Genomic DNA, 18,572 nt, shown 5'->3' with positions numbered 1-18,572 from the left:
TGTTTAATTTAGATCACCTCTCAGTCTTCTAAAATCCATGGAATATTAACCTAGTCTCCATAGAACCATAGAACACTACAGCACAGAAGGCAGGCCATTCGGCCCTTCCAGTCTGTGCCGAAATATTATTCCACTGGTCCCATTGACCTGCACCTAGTCCATAATCCTCCAGACCTCTCCCATCCATGTAACTATCTAATTTATTCTTAAAACTTTGGGGTGAGCCCACATTTACCACGTGAGATGGTAGCTCGTTCCACACTCTCACCACTCTCTAAGTGAAGAAGTCCCCCTAGATGTTCCCCCAAACCTTTCCCCTTTTACCCGAAAGCCATGTCCTCTCGTGTTTATTTTTCCTAATCTAAGTGGGAAGAGCCTACTCGCATTTACTCTGTCTATACCCCTCATAATTTTCTAAACTTCTATCATATCTCCCCTCATCCTTCTACGCTCCAATGAATTAAGTCCTAACTTGTTTAATCTTTCCCTGTAACTCAACTACTTAAGACCCAGCAACATCCTAGTAAATCTTCTCTGCACTCTCTCAATCTTAACTGATATCCTTCCTGTAGTTAGGCGACCAGAACTGCACACAATACTCCAAATTTGGCCTCACAAATGTCTTATACAACCTCACCATAACATCAAAACTCCTGTACTCAATACTTTGATTTATGAAGGCCAGTATGCCAAAAACTTTCTTTACAACCTTGTCTACCTTTGACGCCACTTTCAGGGAACAATGTATCTGAATTCCCAGATCCCTTTATTCCTCCGCACTCCTCAGTGCCCTACCATTTACTGTGTACGTCCTACCTTGGTTTGACCTTCCAAAATGTAACACCTCACACTTTTCAGCATTAAATTCCATCTGCCATTTTCTGGCCCATTTCTCCAGTTAGTCTCCTCAATCTTTCCTCACAAAAAAATCAATTTGTCACAGGAACCAATCTAGTGAACAATCATTGCCGTCCCACTAGAGCAACTATGCCCTTCCTGATGTAAGGCGACCATACGGCACATGGTACTCCAGGTGTAGCCACAGTTGTGCCCTGTGTAATTCGAAGAATTTTCACTCCTATAATCCAATCCTTTGGAACAAATGTAAACATAACATTTCCCTTCCTATCTGCTTGCTATACCTGCAGATAAACGTTCTGCAATTCATGGACAAGGACACCCAGCTCCGTCTGAGTGCAAACATGTTCCAATCTCTCACATTCACACATGTTATTTTTTCCCCCTACAAGACTGGGCACACTCACGCCACCAGGTTGTATTCTATCTGCCATGCTTTTGCCAACTCAGACAACCTGTCTATCTGCCTTCGCAGCATTTTTGTATCCTCCTCACTGATTAATTTCCCACCTAATTTTGTATCATCAACAAACTCGAATATATTTCAGTCAGTACCCAACTAAGTCATCAATATATGTTGTAAGTAACTGAAGACCATGTATTGTCAAGAGTAAGTTAGAGCCTGCCAATCCGAAAATGTCCTGATTATAAAAACAAAAAATTGCGGATGCTGGAAATCCAAAACAAAAACAGAATTACCTGGAAAAACTCAGCAGGTCTGGCAGCATCGGCGGAGAAGAAAAGAGTTGACGTTTCGAGTCCTCATGGCCCTTCAGCAGAATTGGGTGAATCCAAGAAGAGGGGTGAAATATAAGATTGCAGCTTAAACCAGCTTATATTTCACCCTTCTCCTTGGATTCACCCAGTTCTGCTGAAGGGTCATGAGGACTCGAAACGTCAACTTTTTTCTTCTCCGCCGATGCTGCCAGACCTGCTGAGTTTTCCCAGGGAATTCTGTTTTTGTTTTGAATGTCCCGATTATTCCTACACTCTTTTCTGTCCATTAACTAACCACTGATCTATGCTAATGTATGATCCCCAATCACAATTTCTAATTTTGTGTAATAAACTCCTGTGGGACCTTTGCAAATCGCTGAGCAAAATTATACCCCCCTCCTCCCTCCCCCGCAGATTGCAAGGCCCTGTGTTACCAAAACAAAACGAGAACCTTAAATACACATTCAATGACAAAGAGAAGAGGCAAACAGTACCTGCTTATAAAATATTACATCAATCCCAATATTGTACCCAGACTGCAGACTGAACTATGCATTACAGATCACTCCCCAAACCTCAGAATATCAACAAACTAGATGAAGCAGATCTTACACACCGGCCAATGTATCAGATTGTATGATATACAAACATTCAGGACTGTGTTCATAGAAATGGAATTTTAATCCAAAACTCTAACATAATAACTGTTTAATGCCCACAGCTATTAACTCCAGTTGAAACACATTTTATATTAAAAATAAGTCAGATTTACATTCATGATACATAGAATAGCATCTCGCAATCGTTAAAGCAGAGGGAGACCATTCGGTCCATAGTATCTGTGCCAGCTCTCTGCAAGAGCAGATGAGCTGCTCCCACTGACATATTCTTCCCCGCACGCCTGCTTAATTTTCCTTTTGTTCTTTTTTCTATTTCTCTCTTGACCAATGAGCCCAACTTATCTATTCACACAGACACAATTTGTTCTCCTATGGGCAGCAGTCATATCCATTCGACATCCATCCTTTCCCGAGGTTAATAGTCCCAGCTATTCTAAGCCAGTGCTGATTACTGATGAGGTTTCAACTGCAACATGGCTAACTCCATGTTGGGATTCACTTATCTGCCATCCTCTTCTCCATTATCCCTTTGCACTTCTAATTGCAGTTTTGGTTGCCCTGAGCTGTGTCTGGTACCCATCCCAATTCTCCTAATCAAGTATAACACCTTTCATTGGATTTACCTTAGCAAATGAGTAGGGATCAAGTGTGGTTTGTTTGGTTTTAAGCATCACTTTGCTTGATCTACTGAGGATGTAAATCAGAAATTCAGATTTGTTTTCTACCTGATTTCCAGGCAGTGAAATTAATTTCCATCCAGATTTCTGTTTTGCATGACCCAGTGGGGAATCTCCTCACTCACAACACAAGGTTTGCTAATTACAGGTCTAAAGAGCAGTTGATAAGTCTGACTTTTAAAACATTTATGTGTAGAAAGGCCAGTTGATAAGACTGCTCAATTTATAAGAAAGATTGTGAATCTGATATGAAAATGTGATCTTTACTCTGAAGTGGAGAAATTTTCAGGTAGACCCAATTCTGCAAACATCTAGAGAGTTAGTAATCACTGATCCCAGAGATGTGGAGACACAGAATGAATCTGACATTCACACAGTACCACAGACTAAGAAACACAGAATAATCTCAGAGCCAAAGACTGATATACCCAAAATGAATCCTTCATTACTGCAAAGCATCAGGAACTGAGGTGGAAAATGGCATCAACGCTTACACAGGGTACCAGAGTCCAACAGAAACAAAATGAATTGCAAGCTCCCATATAGTACCATTGATTGAGAGAGAACTTATCCCACTCATACCAATACTATCCATTGAGGCAAATTCTATATTTGTCTGTCTTTGCTGCTGTATGTGACAGTGGGATTACTTCTGACAAAAATTGTAGGAACTGGACTCATTGAGAATGAATCAGTACCAGAGACTGACCGATACAGACTGAATTTCACACTCCCATTCAGCAACGGATGTTGACAGGTACAGAGTTAATTTCCCATTCACACACAGTATCAGCCATTGACAGTGAATGAGACGTTCAGACTCAGAGACAGTACCACAGACTGAAAGACACAGAATCAATACAACTTTGATCTACAATGCCAAAGACTGACAAATAAAGAATCGCATTAACATACAGTTACAGAGATTGGCAGGTACAGAATGAGTCCAATACTTTTCGTGGCCGACAGGAACACATACTAATTTAATTCTACACTGGCTTGTAGTCTCAAGAAGCGAATCATTTCACTTACATGCACCAATAACGGACAGTGCACAATGAGCCTCAGGATATCAAGTGAATCCAACACTGTGACATGGTCCCATCAAGTCACAGATACAGAAGAAATCCAGCCCTCGCACACTGTACCACCGCCTTCCAAACGGTGAAGTAACCCCATATTCACACACAGTATCAGGGAGTGAATAAATCCCACAATCACAGACTTTATCAAAGCCTCACAATTCCTGAAGGAACCCTATATTCCCGTACAGTCCCTCGCACCGACAGCCAAGCAACATTTCCTGGTGTATCTTTACACACTGAGAAACACCGGCTGCAGAGCGACTTTGTAAAATGCATTTCCTGATTGTATTAAGGAGGCTTATGAGTGGTGGAGAAAACTAAATATGATTGGTCGATTTATCTATCCAATCAAAAAATTACAAATTAAGAAGCTGCTTTCTTTTAAAAATGTCCAATAAGAATTATTGTTTTCTCATTATTCTTTAGCATATATCTGTCAAACTGTGTATTTAATGAACGGACAGAAGGGGTTTGGTTTATTTCTGTGTCTGAAATTGAGATTAAAGATCGTTGAAGAGAAGAAGAAAGGCGCCAAGAAAATGGTGAGTAAACCGTCAGGAAAGGCCGGCAAGAAGAGGCAAAGGTCGAGGAAGGAGAGTTACATTCGAACACACCATTCTGCTCTCATGCCCACATGTCCGTTCATGACCCGCAACGTTCCAGTGAAGCCCAACACAAACTGAAGGAGCAACAGCTCATCCTCCGATTAGGCACCTAACAGCCTTCCGGACTTGACACTGAGTTCAACAACTTCAGGCCAAGAACTCTCTCCTCTATCTTCACCCCACTTTCATTCCCCATTTAAAAAAATATACATTTGTATCCACTTATTCTCATTTTTATTCCTTGTTTTATCCCCTTTTGATCCCTTTATCCATCCTTTTTCCCCAATCACTTCCCCCTCCCCCAAAAGGGCCCTCGGTTATTTGTTCAGTTATTCTTTCACAGAGTGCTTAAGCTTGTTCTGCTATTAACACATTCTGCTTTCTTAGCTTTACGCCACTGTCAGCACCTCCTTTAGCCCTTACTACCACCATTAACGCTCCCTTTGCCTTTTTGTCCAGGCCATTTTTGTCAATTTCTCCATAGCCACGACCTATCGCTGACCTTCTATCCAGCTTCACCTGCTCCACCCTTAAACAGTATCAATGTCGTCACATTTGTACCTCTCTTTAGCTCTGAAGACGTGTCATACAGACATGAACTCTGTTTCTCTCTCCACAGATGCTGAGAGACCCGCTGAGTTTTTCCAGCATTTTCTGTTTTTATTTCGGATTTCCAACATTCGCAGTATTTTTCCTTTAACAAAACCATTGTCGACTGTCGTCAAAATCCATCCATCACTAATGTCTTTTAGCTGGTCTGGCTGACATTTGTCTCCAGACCCCAGAGCCACAGTCCATTTAAATGCCCTATTAACAAGGGCAATTAGGGACGGACAACGTTGTGGGCAAAATCAGGGACTGAGAGTTACACAATGTATCTAACACTCACACAGATTACCACAGCCTGAAAGTAACAGAATTAAATCCATTCTCACATTCAGCACCAAAGACTGACAGATGCAGAATATGTTTCAAGGAGTCCCAGATATTGAGAGTGACTGCCACATTCTCATTCAAGACTAGAAACTGACAAATCCAGACTGAGTGCTACACTCAAGATGAGTGTCCGATGTTGGCATATCCAGAATTAATTCCACATTCAAACAAAGAACCGGGCTCTGACAAGTGAATAAGAAGTGCACACAGACTTAAAGATCTAGAAGCAATACCACACTGATCTTACAGTACCAGAGACTGTGCCAGACGGTTACAGAGACTGACAGGCAAAGAATCAATCCAACAATGACATATTGTGGTCCAGAATGACAGATGCAGCGTTAATCTCAAACTAGCACATAGTCGCAGGGAGAGAATGAACCCCCCACTCACACACATGCACCACGAACTGACAGATGCACAATGGGTCTCAAACACCACCACATTCAGATACTGAACCAAACCAGCAATCATATTCAGGCCCAGAAACGGACAGATACAGAATGAATCCCCCACACTCACACCCAGTATCAGAGAGTGAGTAAATCCCACACTCTCACACAGTATCAGAAAGTGTGAATCCAACACTCTCACACAGTATCAGAAAGTGAGTGAATCCAACACTCACACAAAGTATCAGAGAATGAGTAATTCCCACACTCACATGCAGTATCAGAGAGTGAATAAATCTCACACTTGCACATAGTATCAAAGAGTGAGTAACTCGCACAGTCCCACACACTATCAGGGAGTCAGTAAATACCACACTCTCACACACTATTGGAGAGTAAGTAAATCCCACACTTGCACACAGTATCAGAGAGTGAATAAATTCCACAAAATCACACATTAACAGAGAGTGAGTAAATCCCACACCCACAGTATCAGAGAGTGAGTAAATCCCACACTCACACACAGTATCAGAGAGTGCGTAAATCCCACACTCGCACACAGTAACTGAAAGTGAGTGAATCCAACACTCACACACAGAATCAGACAGTGAGTAAATCCCACATTCGGACACAATATCAGAGAGTGAGTAAACCCCACACTCTCGCTCACTATCAGAGAGTGAGTAAATCTCACAATCACATACACAATCAGAGTCTGTAAATCCCACGCACTCACATAGTATCATAGAGTGAGTAAATCCCACACTCACACACAGTATCAGAGAGTGAGTAAATCCCACACTCACGCAGTATCAGAGAGTGAGTAAATCCCACACTCACGCAGCATCAGAGAGTGAGTAAATCCCGCACTCACACACAGTATCAGAGAGTGAGTAAATCCCACGCTCACACACAGTATTAGAGAGTGAGTAAACCCCACACTGGCACACATTATCAGGCACTCTCTGCTCCAGAAGGAGTCCCACATTCCCCAAATGGTCTCTCTGTGGAGAAGGAAGGGGCAAATAATTGGTGGAAAAATCTAAATCTAATTAATCAGTTTACATATTCCATCAAAAAATTCCAAAATTAGATGATGATTTAGCTTTAAAACTGTCCAATCAGAATCACTTTCCCCCATTCCTCATTAGCATAGATCTGTGAGATTGTTTATTTAATTGATGCTCAGAAGGGGTTTGGTTTATTGCTCTGTCTGAAAGTGACTATGGTTGATGAGAAGAAACCAGCTCCTAAGAAGGGAGGTAAGAAAGCCTTAAAGAAACCGATAGCAAAGGGCGGCAAGAAGCGGCGAAAGTCGAGGAAGGAGAGTTACTCCATCTACATCTACAAAGTGATGAAGCAGGTTCACCCCGACACCGGCATCTCCTCCAAGGCCATGAGCATCATGAACTCGTTCGTGAGCGATATTTTCGAGCGCACCGCGGGTGAGGCTTCCCGCCTGGCCCATTACAACAAGCACAGCACCATCAGCTCCCGGGAGATCCAGACCGCCATGCGGAATAAAGAGAGTCTGAAGACACGATCCGGTCCCTGTTTTCAGCGAAGAGCGCTTGGTTCCGATTGAAGGTTAAACGGAATGTTTCCCTCCTGGGAAAGCGGGGAACAGGGATTGATTCCCGCCCGGGACAGTAAGAAAGGGACAGGAGAATGAACCAAATTAAAACAAAATGTTAAAACCCGCGCCTGCGATTGGTGACGGAACGAGCTGAATAAAACCAAATAAAGAGAAGAGGTTTGAATTCTCAGACCAAGGACAACATTGATTTGAATCCGCTCCTCTACTGCAATGAAATTGACGGGCTTTTTAAAATGGACACATTCTCTGACTCTGACGGTTATTGGCAAATCTCGTCCCCTTCTGCTTCCAGTGATCTGATTGGTAAATAATATAGGCAAATAAAGTGGATTGGTCAGAGACCAATCAGACCAATTCTCAGTTTATGAGAACAGTAAACGCTGAAGAAATTGTTAATTCTCTGTGAAAGTGTTTGTGAGATTGTGGAAATGTCTGGAAGAGGAAAGACCGGCGGTAAAGCTCACTCTAAGGCCGATTGAAGGTTAAACGGAATGTTTCCCTCCTGGGAAAGCGGGGAACAGGGATTGATTCCCGCCTGGGACAGTAAGAAAGGGACAGGAGAATGAACCAAATTAAAACAAAATGTTAAAACCCGCGCCTGCGATTGGTGACGGAACGAGCTGAATAAAACCAAATAAAGAGAAGAGCTCCTCCCGGGCTGGACTGCAGTTCCCGGTGGGCCGTGTTCACAGGCACCTGAGAAAGGGCAACTATGCTGAGCGTGTGGGTGCCGGAGCCCCGGTCTATCTGGCTGCTGTGCTGGAGTATCTGACGGCTGAAATCCTCGAGCTGGCCGGTAACGCGGCCCGGGACAACAAGAAGACCCGCATCATCCCCAGACACCTGCAGCTGGCCGTCCGCAACGACGAGGAGCTCAACAAGCTGCTGGGAGGGGTGACCATCGCTCAGGGCGGGGTGCTGCCTAATATCCAGGCCGTGCTGCTGCCCAAGAAAACCAGCGCCGCTGCGGGCTCGAAGACCAAGTGAAGCGGCCATTCTTTAATGTAATAACCCAAAGGCTCTTTTCAGAGCCTCTCACAGAGTCTGTGAAATGGCTGCTCACTGTCTGAGCTCATTTCACTCTGGCTCTGAAGAAGCGTCATGCCGATTAGGAACGGTAACTCTGTCCCCGCACAGATGCTGCCAGACATGCTGAGCTTTTCCAGCATTTTCGTTGACAATACTGGCTTTGCTGCAAAAGACACGAGTATGCAACAGCCCTACATGCCTTACAAGCCGTTTTCAATTCGGATTCTTTTCCTGATCTGTTTACAAGAGGCGGGTAGAAAGCTAATGATGGGCGAAATCACCGTGACTACCGGCAGTTCCGGGTCTCACACACAAACATCATGAGCTGTATTGGTTTTATTCATGTCACGGTTCAATAGATATTGAAGAGAAAATGTGGTGAGTCATTTTTCCACTATACTGTGGTGAGAGAGTGGGGTCTGGGGAGGTAATACACCGCTCCACTCCCCACTTAAAACATCAATAACCATAATAAATTAACTAATGACTGAAAGAGGACGAAACGATGCTAAAGTTGTGTTTGATTCATCTTTAGATTTCTCGCTCCCGTCTCCAGGTCAGTGCTCTTAATGTGACGTTTTGGGTGGCTCTGCAAAGAGCCTTTGTTGTGTGTTTGGTAGAAAGGGTCGAGTTGTTCAGCCGCCGAATCCATAGAGAGTGCGGCCCTGATGTTTCAGAGCGTACACCACATCCATGGCAGTGACCGTCTTGCGCTTGGCGTGTTCAGTGTAGGTGACCGCATCCCTGATCACATTCTCCAGGAAAACCTTCAGCACCCCGCGAGTCTCCTCATAGATCAAACCCGAGATCCGCTTGACACCGCCACGGCGAGCCAGGCGGCGGATTGCTGGTTTGGTGATGCCCTGGATATTATCACGAAGCACTTTGCGGTGCCGCTTTGCTCCGCCTTTACCCAGTCCTTTGCCTCCTTTTCCCTCTGCCAGACATGATGGTTCTTCACTCAGATCGCTGCAGAGTATGAGAGACGAGCTGCTTCACGTTCCTCTTTTATAGTGCCCGCCCCGACCTGACTGAGAAAGGGACAGAGAGTGAGAGGCGGGGCGGGGAAGAGACTGAGTGACAGACAGAATAGAGGAGCGTCTTTGATAATCCAGCTCCTCTTCCTACTTGTTTGTTTTCGAATTCTGGGCAACATTAGTGAATAAACAAACCTTACACAATGGAACATCTTATTTTTCTATAGTTAGAAATCTGGATCGTTTAAATCCAGATCTGTCAGCAATATCCCCGCCTAATTCCAGTCCCTTCTACAACCGGACACACAGTCTGCTTCCATTTCTCGGACAGCTTCTATTCCATTAACACACAGCTCCCCTCCCAGAAGCATTGAGACTTTTACTAACACCTCTTCCAGCTGAATTGGAGAATATAATGTGTTTGGGTTTGATTTGTGACGCGGAGTTGGGCCAAGGTTGAGTTTGAGAGATTTATAATCTACAAGGCAGTCAAGAGGTATGAGGAGCAGGCAGAGAAGGAGAACTAAGGTCACAAACATACCAGCCTCTAAACCAGTTAGTCTGCAGGTATAACAAATGATTGGGACAAAGGATTACGGGCCTGTAATTTAGTTTATTGAGCGGGAATTCGAAAAGTTTTGCAAAGATTGAACCGGTCAGTGAAAGTGTCTGTCTAAGAACTGGAAATGAATACCGGCTGAAATTTAAACGATTGGTATTGAATTTGTGACAGCAAATCAATTATTTTAAGGGAGGTGTTGGTGTAGATATTTCAGACAGAACTTCATCATCCCTTCCAGGATACGTTGCATTGTTTTTATTGTTCGGTACTTTGTGGATATCTACATGGAGCCGTTGTAGTTGATCACTATCTTTGTCTCTTTCACGGCCCGTTCCCCAGGCAGCAACAGACCTTTTCCTGTCTCGATGTGTCCACGGAAAGAGCAGGAGCCAATTTATTGTGGACTGGTGCCGTCTTCTCGCTGAACGTGAGACGTACAAAGTGGTAACTTCTTTGGGGACAGTTTAAATGAGTGTGAAACAACATAAACATGGTGAGAGTTATTGCAAAACAGTTTATCAATCAGACACACGATGCTAAAGATATAGTGTGTTTGGTGGTACTATAAATGCTGACTGTAATGACGTATTCGATGGTGGTATAGTGGTGAGTATAGCTGCCTTCCAAGCATTTGACTCAGGTTCGATTCCCGGCCATCGTGGTAGTGATTGATTTTCAACCTCATCCGTAGTCAGACCATAATTCTCTACCAATACGCGTTGGGATTCTTACCACGCTCTGTAAGATTGGTCTTATCGGCAACCTTGTAAACAGGGCCCGAGCCATTTGCTCACCGTGCAAGCTTGATGCTGAAATCGGGCTCATCAAAGGCATCCTGCAGGGTAATGGTTACTCTGATCAGATCATTTCGCGCTGTGTATCACACAAGCTCATGACTGGCCTGAGACCGTCACCTTCCACCCTGAAGTATATTCTCTATCAGTATAAATTGTTGGCTTCCACTTATCTTGGGAGTGCAGAAGGAAAAGCTTTGACATGTCTCTTTTTTCAGCCATTCTCAAGTACATTGGCGCTAATGTTCAATTTGTAAACCTGTTTCAGCTCTGCCAGTTTGGCTCAGTCAATCTCTGACTCATTTTCTTTTTGATCTTTGTTGGTTTGTGAAATAAGCTGCTCTCTGATTGGTTATAAAAATACCCAATGAGATTCCTAATACAGGCCTTTAAAAGTAGGCCATCTGCATTCCGCAGAAGATAGGAGAACGGTGACGACCGGAGGAATTCTTAATTCGTGGTGTAAGATTGTAGAAAAATCGACGAGAAAGCCTAGGACAAAGCCCAAGACAAAGCCAAGTCTCGCTCCTCCCGGGCTGGACTGCAGGTCCCCGCGGGCCGTGTACACAGGCTCCTGAGAAAGAGCAGCTATGCTGAGCGTGTGGCTGCTGGAGCACTCCGCTCTTCCGATTGTAACATTCCCGGCCGCTTTCAGGGGAGAGGGTCAGAAATCAGCCGTTTCTCTCTGTCCCGGTGAAGCCTGTGTGAAGGAGTCGGTCGGTAACCTATGTTATTGCGTTGCCAGTGAGCTGAGATTGGCTCTGTTTTAAATCGCTGCTTTGTTACCGCCGGTTACAGAAAAGAGATTGACACATTTAATCTGTTCCTAAAATAGCGCCAGGATTCTGTGTTGCAAAATGCAATATTACATCTCTTAAAGTGTGAGATTAAAATTGTTGCCTGGAAATTAAGCCGTTCGGCTAATATCTTTTTTCCCTCAAATTGGTGGGATTTTCGAATTTGAAAATATAAGCCAATCGGCACTTCCAATTCCTGCTACCTAGCTGTCCGATTGTTTGAAGATTAGGATTGAGAATGGCCTGACGAATCAGAGCTAGAGTCTGGCTAAAGCCTCTCAAACCAGTCACAATGAGTATTTATAGAGGTAAAACTGATGGAATCTGTATATTCTTCCTCACCTGTACTTGAGTCCTAAAATATGTTTTTTTTCCAACTGGCAAATAATTGACGGAACCAGAATAAATGTGGTGTTTCCTCCAGCCAAGTTATAATGAAGATTCCCGCCAGCTCCTCCCACACAATACGTACATTATCACTGACAGAGCGCAGAGACAGACAGGTCATCAATTTCACATTATCAGAGAGCAGAATTAGTTGTAGAGCCACATTTTCCATCCATTAATCAATCAGTGCAGGAAAGATAGACATTGCTTCCACGTTACCTCGACTCAGTACCACAGACGGGTAGTTCACATTCTCACCTATGATCCAATTTTCACCAGGTCAATCCCACAATATTACAGCTTCATCTACAAACTAAATGCCAAATAAAACTGATGCATGTTTCCAATTTCAAGTTTACAGTCTTAACCTTAATAATGTACACTGAGATACATGTTTGCAGCAATCCAATATTAGCACACAGTATTAGTTTATAAATTGCGGTATTAATTCCCACATTGTGCCCTGATACATACATTAGAAGCAAATCCAAATCTCAATTACTTTATCAGTTTGAGATGTTCTGAAAGCGAGTATAACCTGAAATCCAAACTCAGATTCTAGTTAAAACTCACCCTGATTAAGAAACTGAGATACAATATTAATTTGATGAGTATGAATTGAGCTATTAACTCCAGGCTAATTCTAAATCCTCACACAGTCTCAAATTAAAGATACTTTACCAATTCAGGACTGAGCTCCATTTTACATTTGTGTGGAAATTCTGACTCAGAATCAGACTCAATGACACATATCAAATTGTTTTGTACAAGCTGGAGTTACACTTGCGTACCTCTCCAGGACCAGACTGAAGGATACATTATCTTTCACAGTTGTGTTCATAATGACAGAGATTTAATACTCAGCCAAAGCTTACACACATTGTTTGCTTTACATCTACCACATCAGTGGCCTGTTGCTCTGCTGGAAATGTATGTGGAATGAATCCAAACTTATAATTAGTCCCAGAGACTGAAAATTATATAATGAATCCCACACTCAGACAGAACCAGAGAATAATTCCCAAGCACATTTTCAGTGCCAGATGCTGAAATGTACAAGCTGTGCACTGCACTCACACACATTACCTGAATCTGAGTGATACTAAATAAATATAACGCACCAGTTGTACTGCTGAGAGATTGAGAAAGAGTCCAAGCATCACATAGAGTAACAGATGCTGACGGATACAAATGGAAGACCACACACTGTAAATTCTACTTTCACATGTAATACCAATGATTGAAAAATTCTAATTGAATCTCACAATCTTTTACAATACCAAAGTTTGGCAGATGTAATATTAATCACACTGACATACAGAATGAATGTCATGCTTACAAACGGAGCCAAGTAATGAAAGAAGCATATGATCCCACGCTTACATTACAATATCACAGACACAGAGTGCCATTGACAGATCTGTATTGAATCTAACGCTCACACACGTTACGTGAATCTGACATGTGTGTAATGGATACAGAATGGATATTATACTCAAAATCCTGACTTGGAAATACATCGCTGTTCCTTCACTGTTGTTGGATCAAAATTCTGGAACTCCCTCCAAATAGTTCTGCGGATGTGCTTATAGCACATGCACTGCAGCAGATGAAGAAGTTAGCTCACCAGCATCTTCTGAAGGGCAACTAGGGATGGATTGCGGGCCCAGCCAGCGAAGCCAACACCCCGTGAATGAATAAAAAAGGGCACCAAAGACTGCAGATTAAGAATGCTTCCACGTTCACACACAGTAGTGCTGACTGATAGCGTTAAACAACCACACACACACACACGCACACCATTAAGAGATTCAGAATGAGTCCCAAAGGTATTTGCATTACCAGAAACTGACTGAGAACAAGACACTTGCACACCTACAGTTCGACTTCACAAAGTGTCCCGACGCTCATACAGTACCAGAAAATGTCATATGCTGTCTGAATATGACACAGATATATTGTACCAGAGAATGACAGTCACAGAATACCTGCAAAGCTCACTTTCAGTACCAGAAGCTGACTTATAGAGCAAAACCCTTCCACACATACAGCTCCACTGACAGTTGCACAATGTAACTCACCTCTCTCGGTATCAGAAAATGCAAGATAGGAATGGAATATAACACACATATACTGTATCAGAGAGTGGCTGTTACGTAGGGGAAGTTTCTGTCTTTCTTTTAGTAACATAATGCATCTCACACTCAAACACCATATCACAGTTTAGCATATACAAAGTCAACCTCATGCACACATACTGTACGAAGGCCCAATTCAGGTTTAGTCTCAAACTCGCATAGTGTCTCGGAGGTTGATAGATACAAAGTGAATGCAACAGACACACTCCGCAGAACAGACTGACAGATATCGAATGTATCCCTCACTCAAACACAATAGCAGAGACTTGAGATGCTGCACTATTTGGTTTTTGTACTGACAGATATAAAATATGTCACACAATAAAACCAGAGAGTGACATTTACAGAATGAACCCAAAATTCATATACAGCATCAGACTGAGATTTACAGAATTATACAACACAGTCATACAAAGACATGGGATGGAACCCACACTTACATGCAATACTACTGATAAAATGCAGAGTGAATTTTGGATCCATGTATCGCACTAAGAGACAAAGATCCAGAATTACGACCAAACACACAAATACTAACAGAAAACAACAGGCACAAAATTATTCCCATCCTCAAATAGTTTATCATGAACTGATAAAGAATTAAACCCACCCTCTCACACAATATCAGAGACTGACAGTTCTCGAATAAGTCCAACATTCACGTATGGCACCAGAGATTGATAGTTAAAGAATGATTCCACCCATCCCCCACGAACTACCTCTGAAAGATACATTGAATGTCATATGCACAAATAGTACAGAGGCCACCCGATGAAGTAAGAGCTCCCCAATCAATTCCAATTCTGGGGATAGATAAGTGCAGAGTGAATTCTGCCCTCACATAGACAGCCAGAGACTGAAAGATGCTAAATGAATTTGACACTCTCAAAAGGTTGCAGAGACTGACAGGAACGAACTTAACCCCACACTCTCATACAGTCTCAGAGATAGAGCACTACAGAATGCTTTCAACACTGATATAGAGTACCAGAGACATAGAAATACAGAATGAACACTACTTTGTCTTACAGTGTCAGAGACTGACCAATAAGAAATTATACTATACTCCTGTAGAATGTGGGAGACAGAGCGATGCAGTCTGAATTCTACTATCCTCACAATACCACTGAGTGAAACAGAATGAATTCCAAATTCACACAAAGTATCAGAGTCTGAGAGCTGAATTACGTTGCCAACACTCACATGGAATACCAGAGGCATTCAGATACTGAATTAATCCCACTTTCCCCAACAGGAACGGGGATTGGTAGATACAGAATGATTCCCGCATTGACATTTAGTATCAATGATCGCTAAAGAATTAATCCCTTCACCTGATTGTCACACTAGAACACGGAACTTCTAAACACAACATAAGACTTCTTAACACGATAGAGAACATCGTGAGACAAAGAAAAAGCATTTGCTAAACAGAAAACATCATCACAGAACAGCAGAGAATATCTTCACACGTGAGAGGACGCCTTTGCATGTCAGGGAACATTTTAATAGAACAGAGGATGCTTTTTCACAAGACGAATCATATTTACAGAAACGGGAACACATTTGCATGACAGGGAAGCATCTTACACAACAACAAGCAACATTTCTTAACAGCAGAGAGCACAGTTCCACAGCAGGAAATATATTTTTAAAAAGGGAAGCTCTTCAACACCATTATGCAACAGTACTCAAAAAGATCCACAGAGCAGGATGGCGCAGCAGAAGCGTGCTGGACCCATAACCCAGAGGTCGATGGATTGAAGCTATCCACTGCTGTTTGCATTCTCATTAATGCCTAAGGGAGCATTTCCTGTTGCCCACAATTATGTCTGTTATTTGCAACGGTTTCTTTCTTCCAGAGCAAAAATTCAATCTTCAATAAATCTCTGATATGGTGTTTATTCACAGATGGATACAAGCTGTAAATGCTGCAAGCACGTCCCAGCCAATGCTTTCCCTTTTCCCTCAGCCCATTCCTCCCAAAGAACTGGCACAGACACAATGGCCTGAGTGGCCACCTCCTCTTCACTATCACTGTGTGAATACCTAAAAAAAACTGGAAACAATAAAGTGAACCTCATATTTTAAATGTTAATTCATGGGATGCGTTAATTCGCAGGCTGGGCCAGCACTTATTGCCCAACCTGAGTTGCCTTTGAGAAGGTGATGGTGGGCTGACATCTTGAACCGCTGAGGCTCATGTGGTGTAGATACACCCACAGGGCTCTTAGGAAGGAAGCTCCAGGATTTTGACACAGCAATAATGAAGGAACGGTCGATATATTTCCAAGTCAGGATGATGAGTGACTCAGAAGGGAACTTAATTGCAGATTTTCCAGTCTAAAGGGTCTGCAGTAATTCGTCATCTTTATTCGAACAGCAGCATCCTCCCTGTGACATGAAACACCGAGAAGGACAAAACTATCAGCATAGCGGAGACAGCATCGCACCAAATACACAGTTCATCATTATCTGGACAGGAATCGTCATCACCACTTACAAACTGGTTTAAAAATGAAATTCCGTCTTTGTTATTAATAATATTAACAATAATAGTGAAGCTTCATTCCTTCGAGCTTCCATTAAGTACAGATGACACTAAATTAGCAATTGAGTGTTTTTGATTGTTTCCTGCCTTGTTTTACCAGTTAATAGCTGATCAGAATTTAACGTGCTCAGTTTACCAATCATTCCTTCCTTATTAGCCTTACTTGAGGTGATAACCAGCATGTATGTGACCTTTCTGCTCGAACTGAATGTCTGTCTCTAACATATTGCGGTCACTCATTGCCAGATGCTCATTCACAATCACATGGTTAAGCCATTCTAACTTCCAGTGAGTCTACAACCAACCTGCTGCTTGGCCTAAATAGCTAAGTGGTTATGGCACTGGGCTTATAACCCCAAGATCAAGAATTCAAACCTCACAATTGCAAACTATGAAACAATGTAACTTCATCTGAATAGGAACAGTTGGAAACGTGTTTGTACTCGAAAGAGTTACATCCAACCTGCTCAACCCTTCCCCATTATAAAATCCCCTCACTTGAGGAAATATCCCAGCCCCATTTCTGGGGAACTATCTCCAATGCAAGTATTTCCGTCCTCCAGTAAGCAAATCAAATCAGCACTCATTATTCAAGGTGTGGCCTTGCGAATGTACTGCACAGTTGCAGCACAACCTCTTTACTTTTCCATTCCACTCCCCTTACGATAAAGACCAATACTCCACATGCCTTCCTAGTTATTTGCCGCATCTGCATGCTAACTTTTTTTCAATGATTCTTGTACAGTGGCACCCCTATCCATCTGTATGGGAACATTCTGCAGTGTCACCATAATTTTTTCTGTAATTCATGTAAAAGGGTCCCTCTGTACCACAGGATTCTGCAGTCTTTCTCTATTTAAATAATATCCATCTCTCCAATGCTTCCTACAGAAGTGGTCTACTTCACATTTTCCTACATTATATGCCATTTTATACCCACTCACTTAAACATCCACATATCTTTGCAGACTCTCTGTATCCACATTACAATCTGTTTTGTTTCCTATATTTGTATTGTCAGCAAATGCAGTGACAATACAGTGAGTAACATCATGCACATCATTAACATCGATCGTAAATAGTAGAGGCCCCAGCTCTGAACTCTGTATCTGTCCACTAGTTATAGTTTGCCAACAACAAAATTGTCAAACATGATTTTCCTTTCATAAAACCAAGTTGACTCTGCCTGCTTATATTACGATTACATTGATTATATCTGAAATTATTGAACTTAATGTTGAGTCCAGAAGGCTGTAAGCAGCTTGATCAGAAGATGAGGTGTTGTTGCTCGAGCTCACACGAATGTCATTGGAACACCAGAGGAGACCAAATAAGGAAAGGTCAGTGGGAGGGCACGGTGGGGATTAAAATGACAGGTCATTAGAAGCTCAGTTTCATGTTGTAGACTAAATGGAGGTGCCCAACAAAGCCAGCCACTCAATATACCCAATAAGTAACAGGCCATATTGAGAACAATGAATACATTATACTAAATGAAAAAAAAATAATTTCAAATACATCACGATATCACTGGGACGTTGTTTAGGGCCTTGAACAGTGAAAAGAGAAAATGCAACATTCCATATGAGCACGTCTAAGATATCTACTGTATCCGTCACTAATGACCTCCCCCCCACCACCCCACCCTCTCCACACCCCACCACCCTTCCGAGTTTGACAGGGCATCAACTGTGCTTGGCCCAGATCAAGCTTTGAGTTCAATAAAAATCTGGAATTAAAAGTCTGATGATGACCATTGTCGATTGCTCTAAAAACCTATATTTAAGGAAGGAAATCTGTCACCATAACCTGTGTGGCCTGCACATGACGACAGACCGACAGCAATGTGG

General features: G+C 42.6%; 2 protein-coding genes across 2 annotated transcripts; both read left to right on the top strand.

Moving 5' to 3' along the window:
• Window positions 1-7,111: 7,111 nt before the first annotated feature.
• LOC121274510 (histone H2B 1.1-like) lies at window positions 7,112-7,475 on the top strand. Its single transcript, XM_041181847.1, has one exon. The coding sequence runs from the start codon at window positions 7,116-7,118 to the stop codon at window positions 7,473-7,475; it is 360 nt and encodes a 119-aa protein (XP_041037781.1). The 5' UTR covers window positions 7,112-7,115.
• A 12-nt stretch (window positions 7,476-7,487) lies between these two features.
• Window positions 7,488-8,504, top strand: LOC121274509 (histone H2A, sperm-like). Its single transcript, XM_041181845.1, has 2 exons — window positions 7,488-7,539; window positions 8,128-8,504. Exons 1-2 carry the CDS (start codon window positions 7,488-7,490, stop codon window positions 8,472-8,474), a joined length of 399 nt encoding a protein of 132 aa, XP_041037779.1. The 3' UTR covers window positions 8,475-8,504.
• Window positions 8,505-18,572: the final 10,068 nt, after the last annotated feature.

This window comes from Carcharodon carcharias (genome assembly GCF_017639515.1).
Source record: "Carcharodon carcharias isolate sCarCar2 chromosome 37 unlocalized genomic scaffold, sCarCar2.pri SUPER_37_unloc_1, whole genome shotgun sequence".
NCBI lineage: Eukaryota > Metazoa > Chordata > Chondrichthyes > Lamniformes > Lamnidae > Carcharodon > Carcharodon carcharias.
The sequence above is the reverse complement of the archived record's forward strand: the minus strand, read 5'-3'. Positions and strand labels throughout refer to the sequence as shown.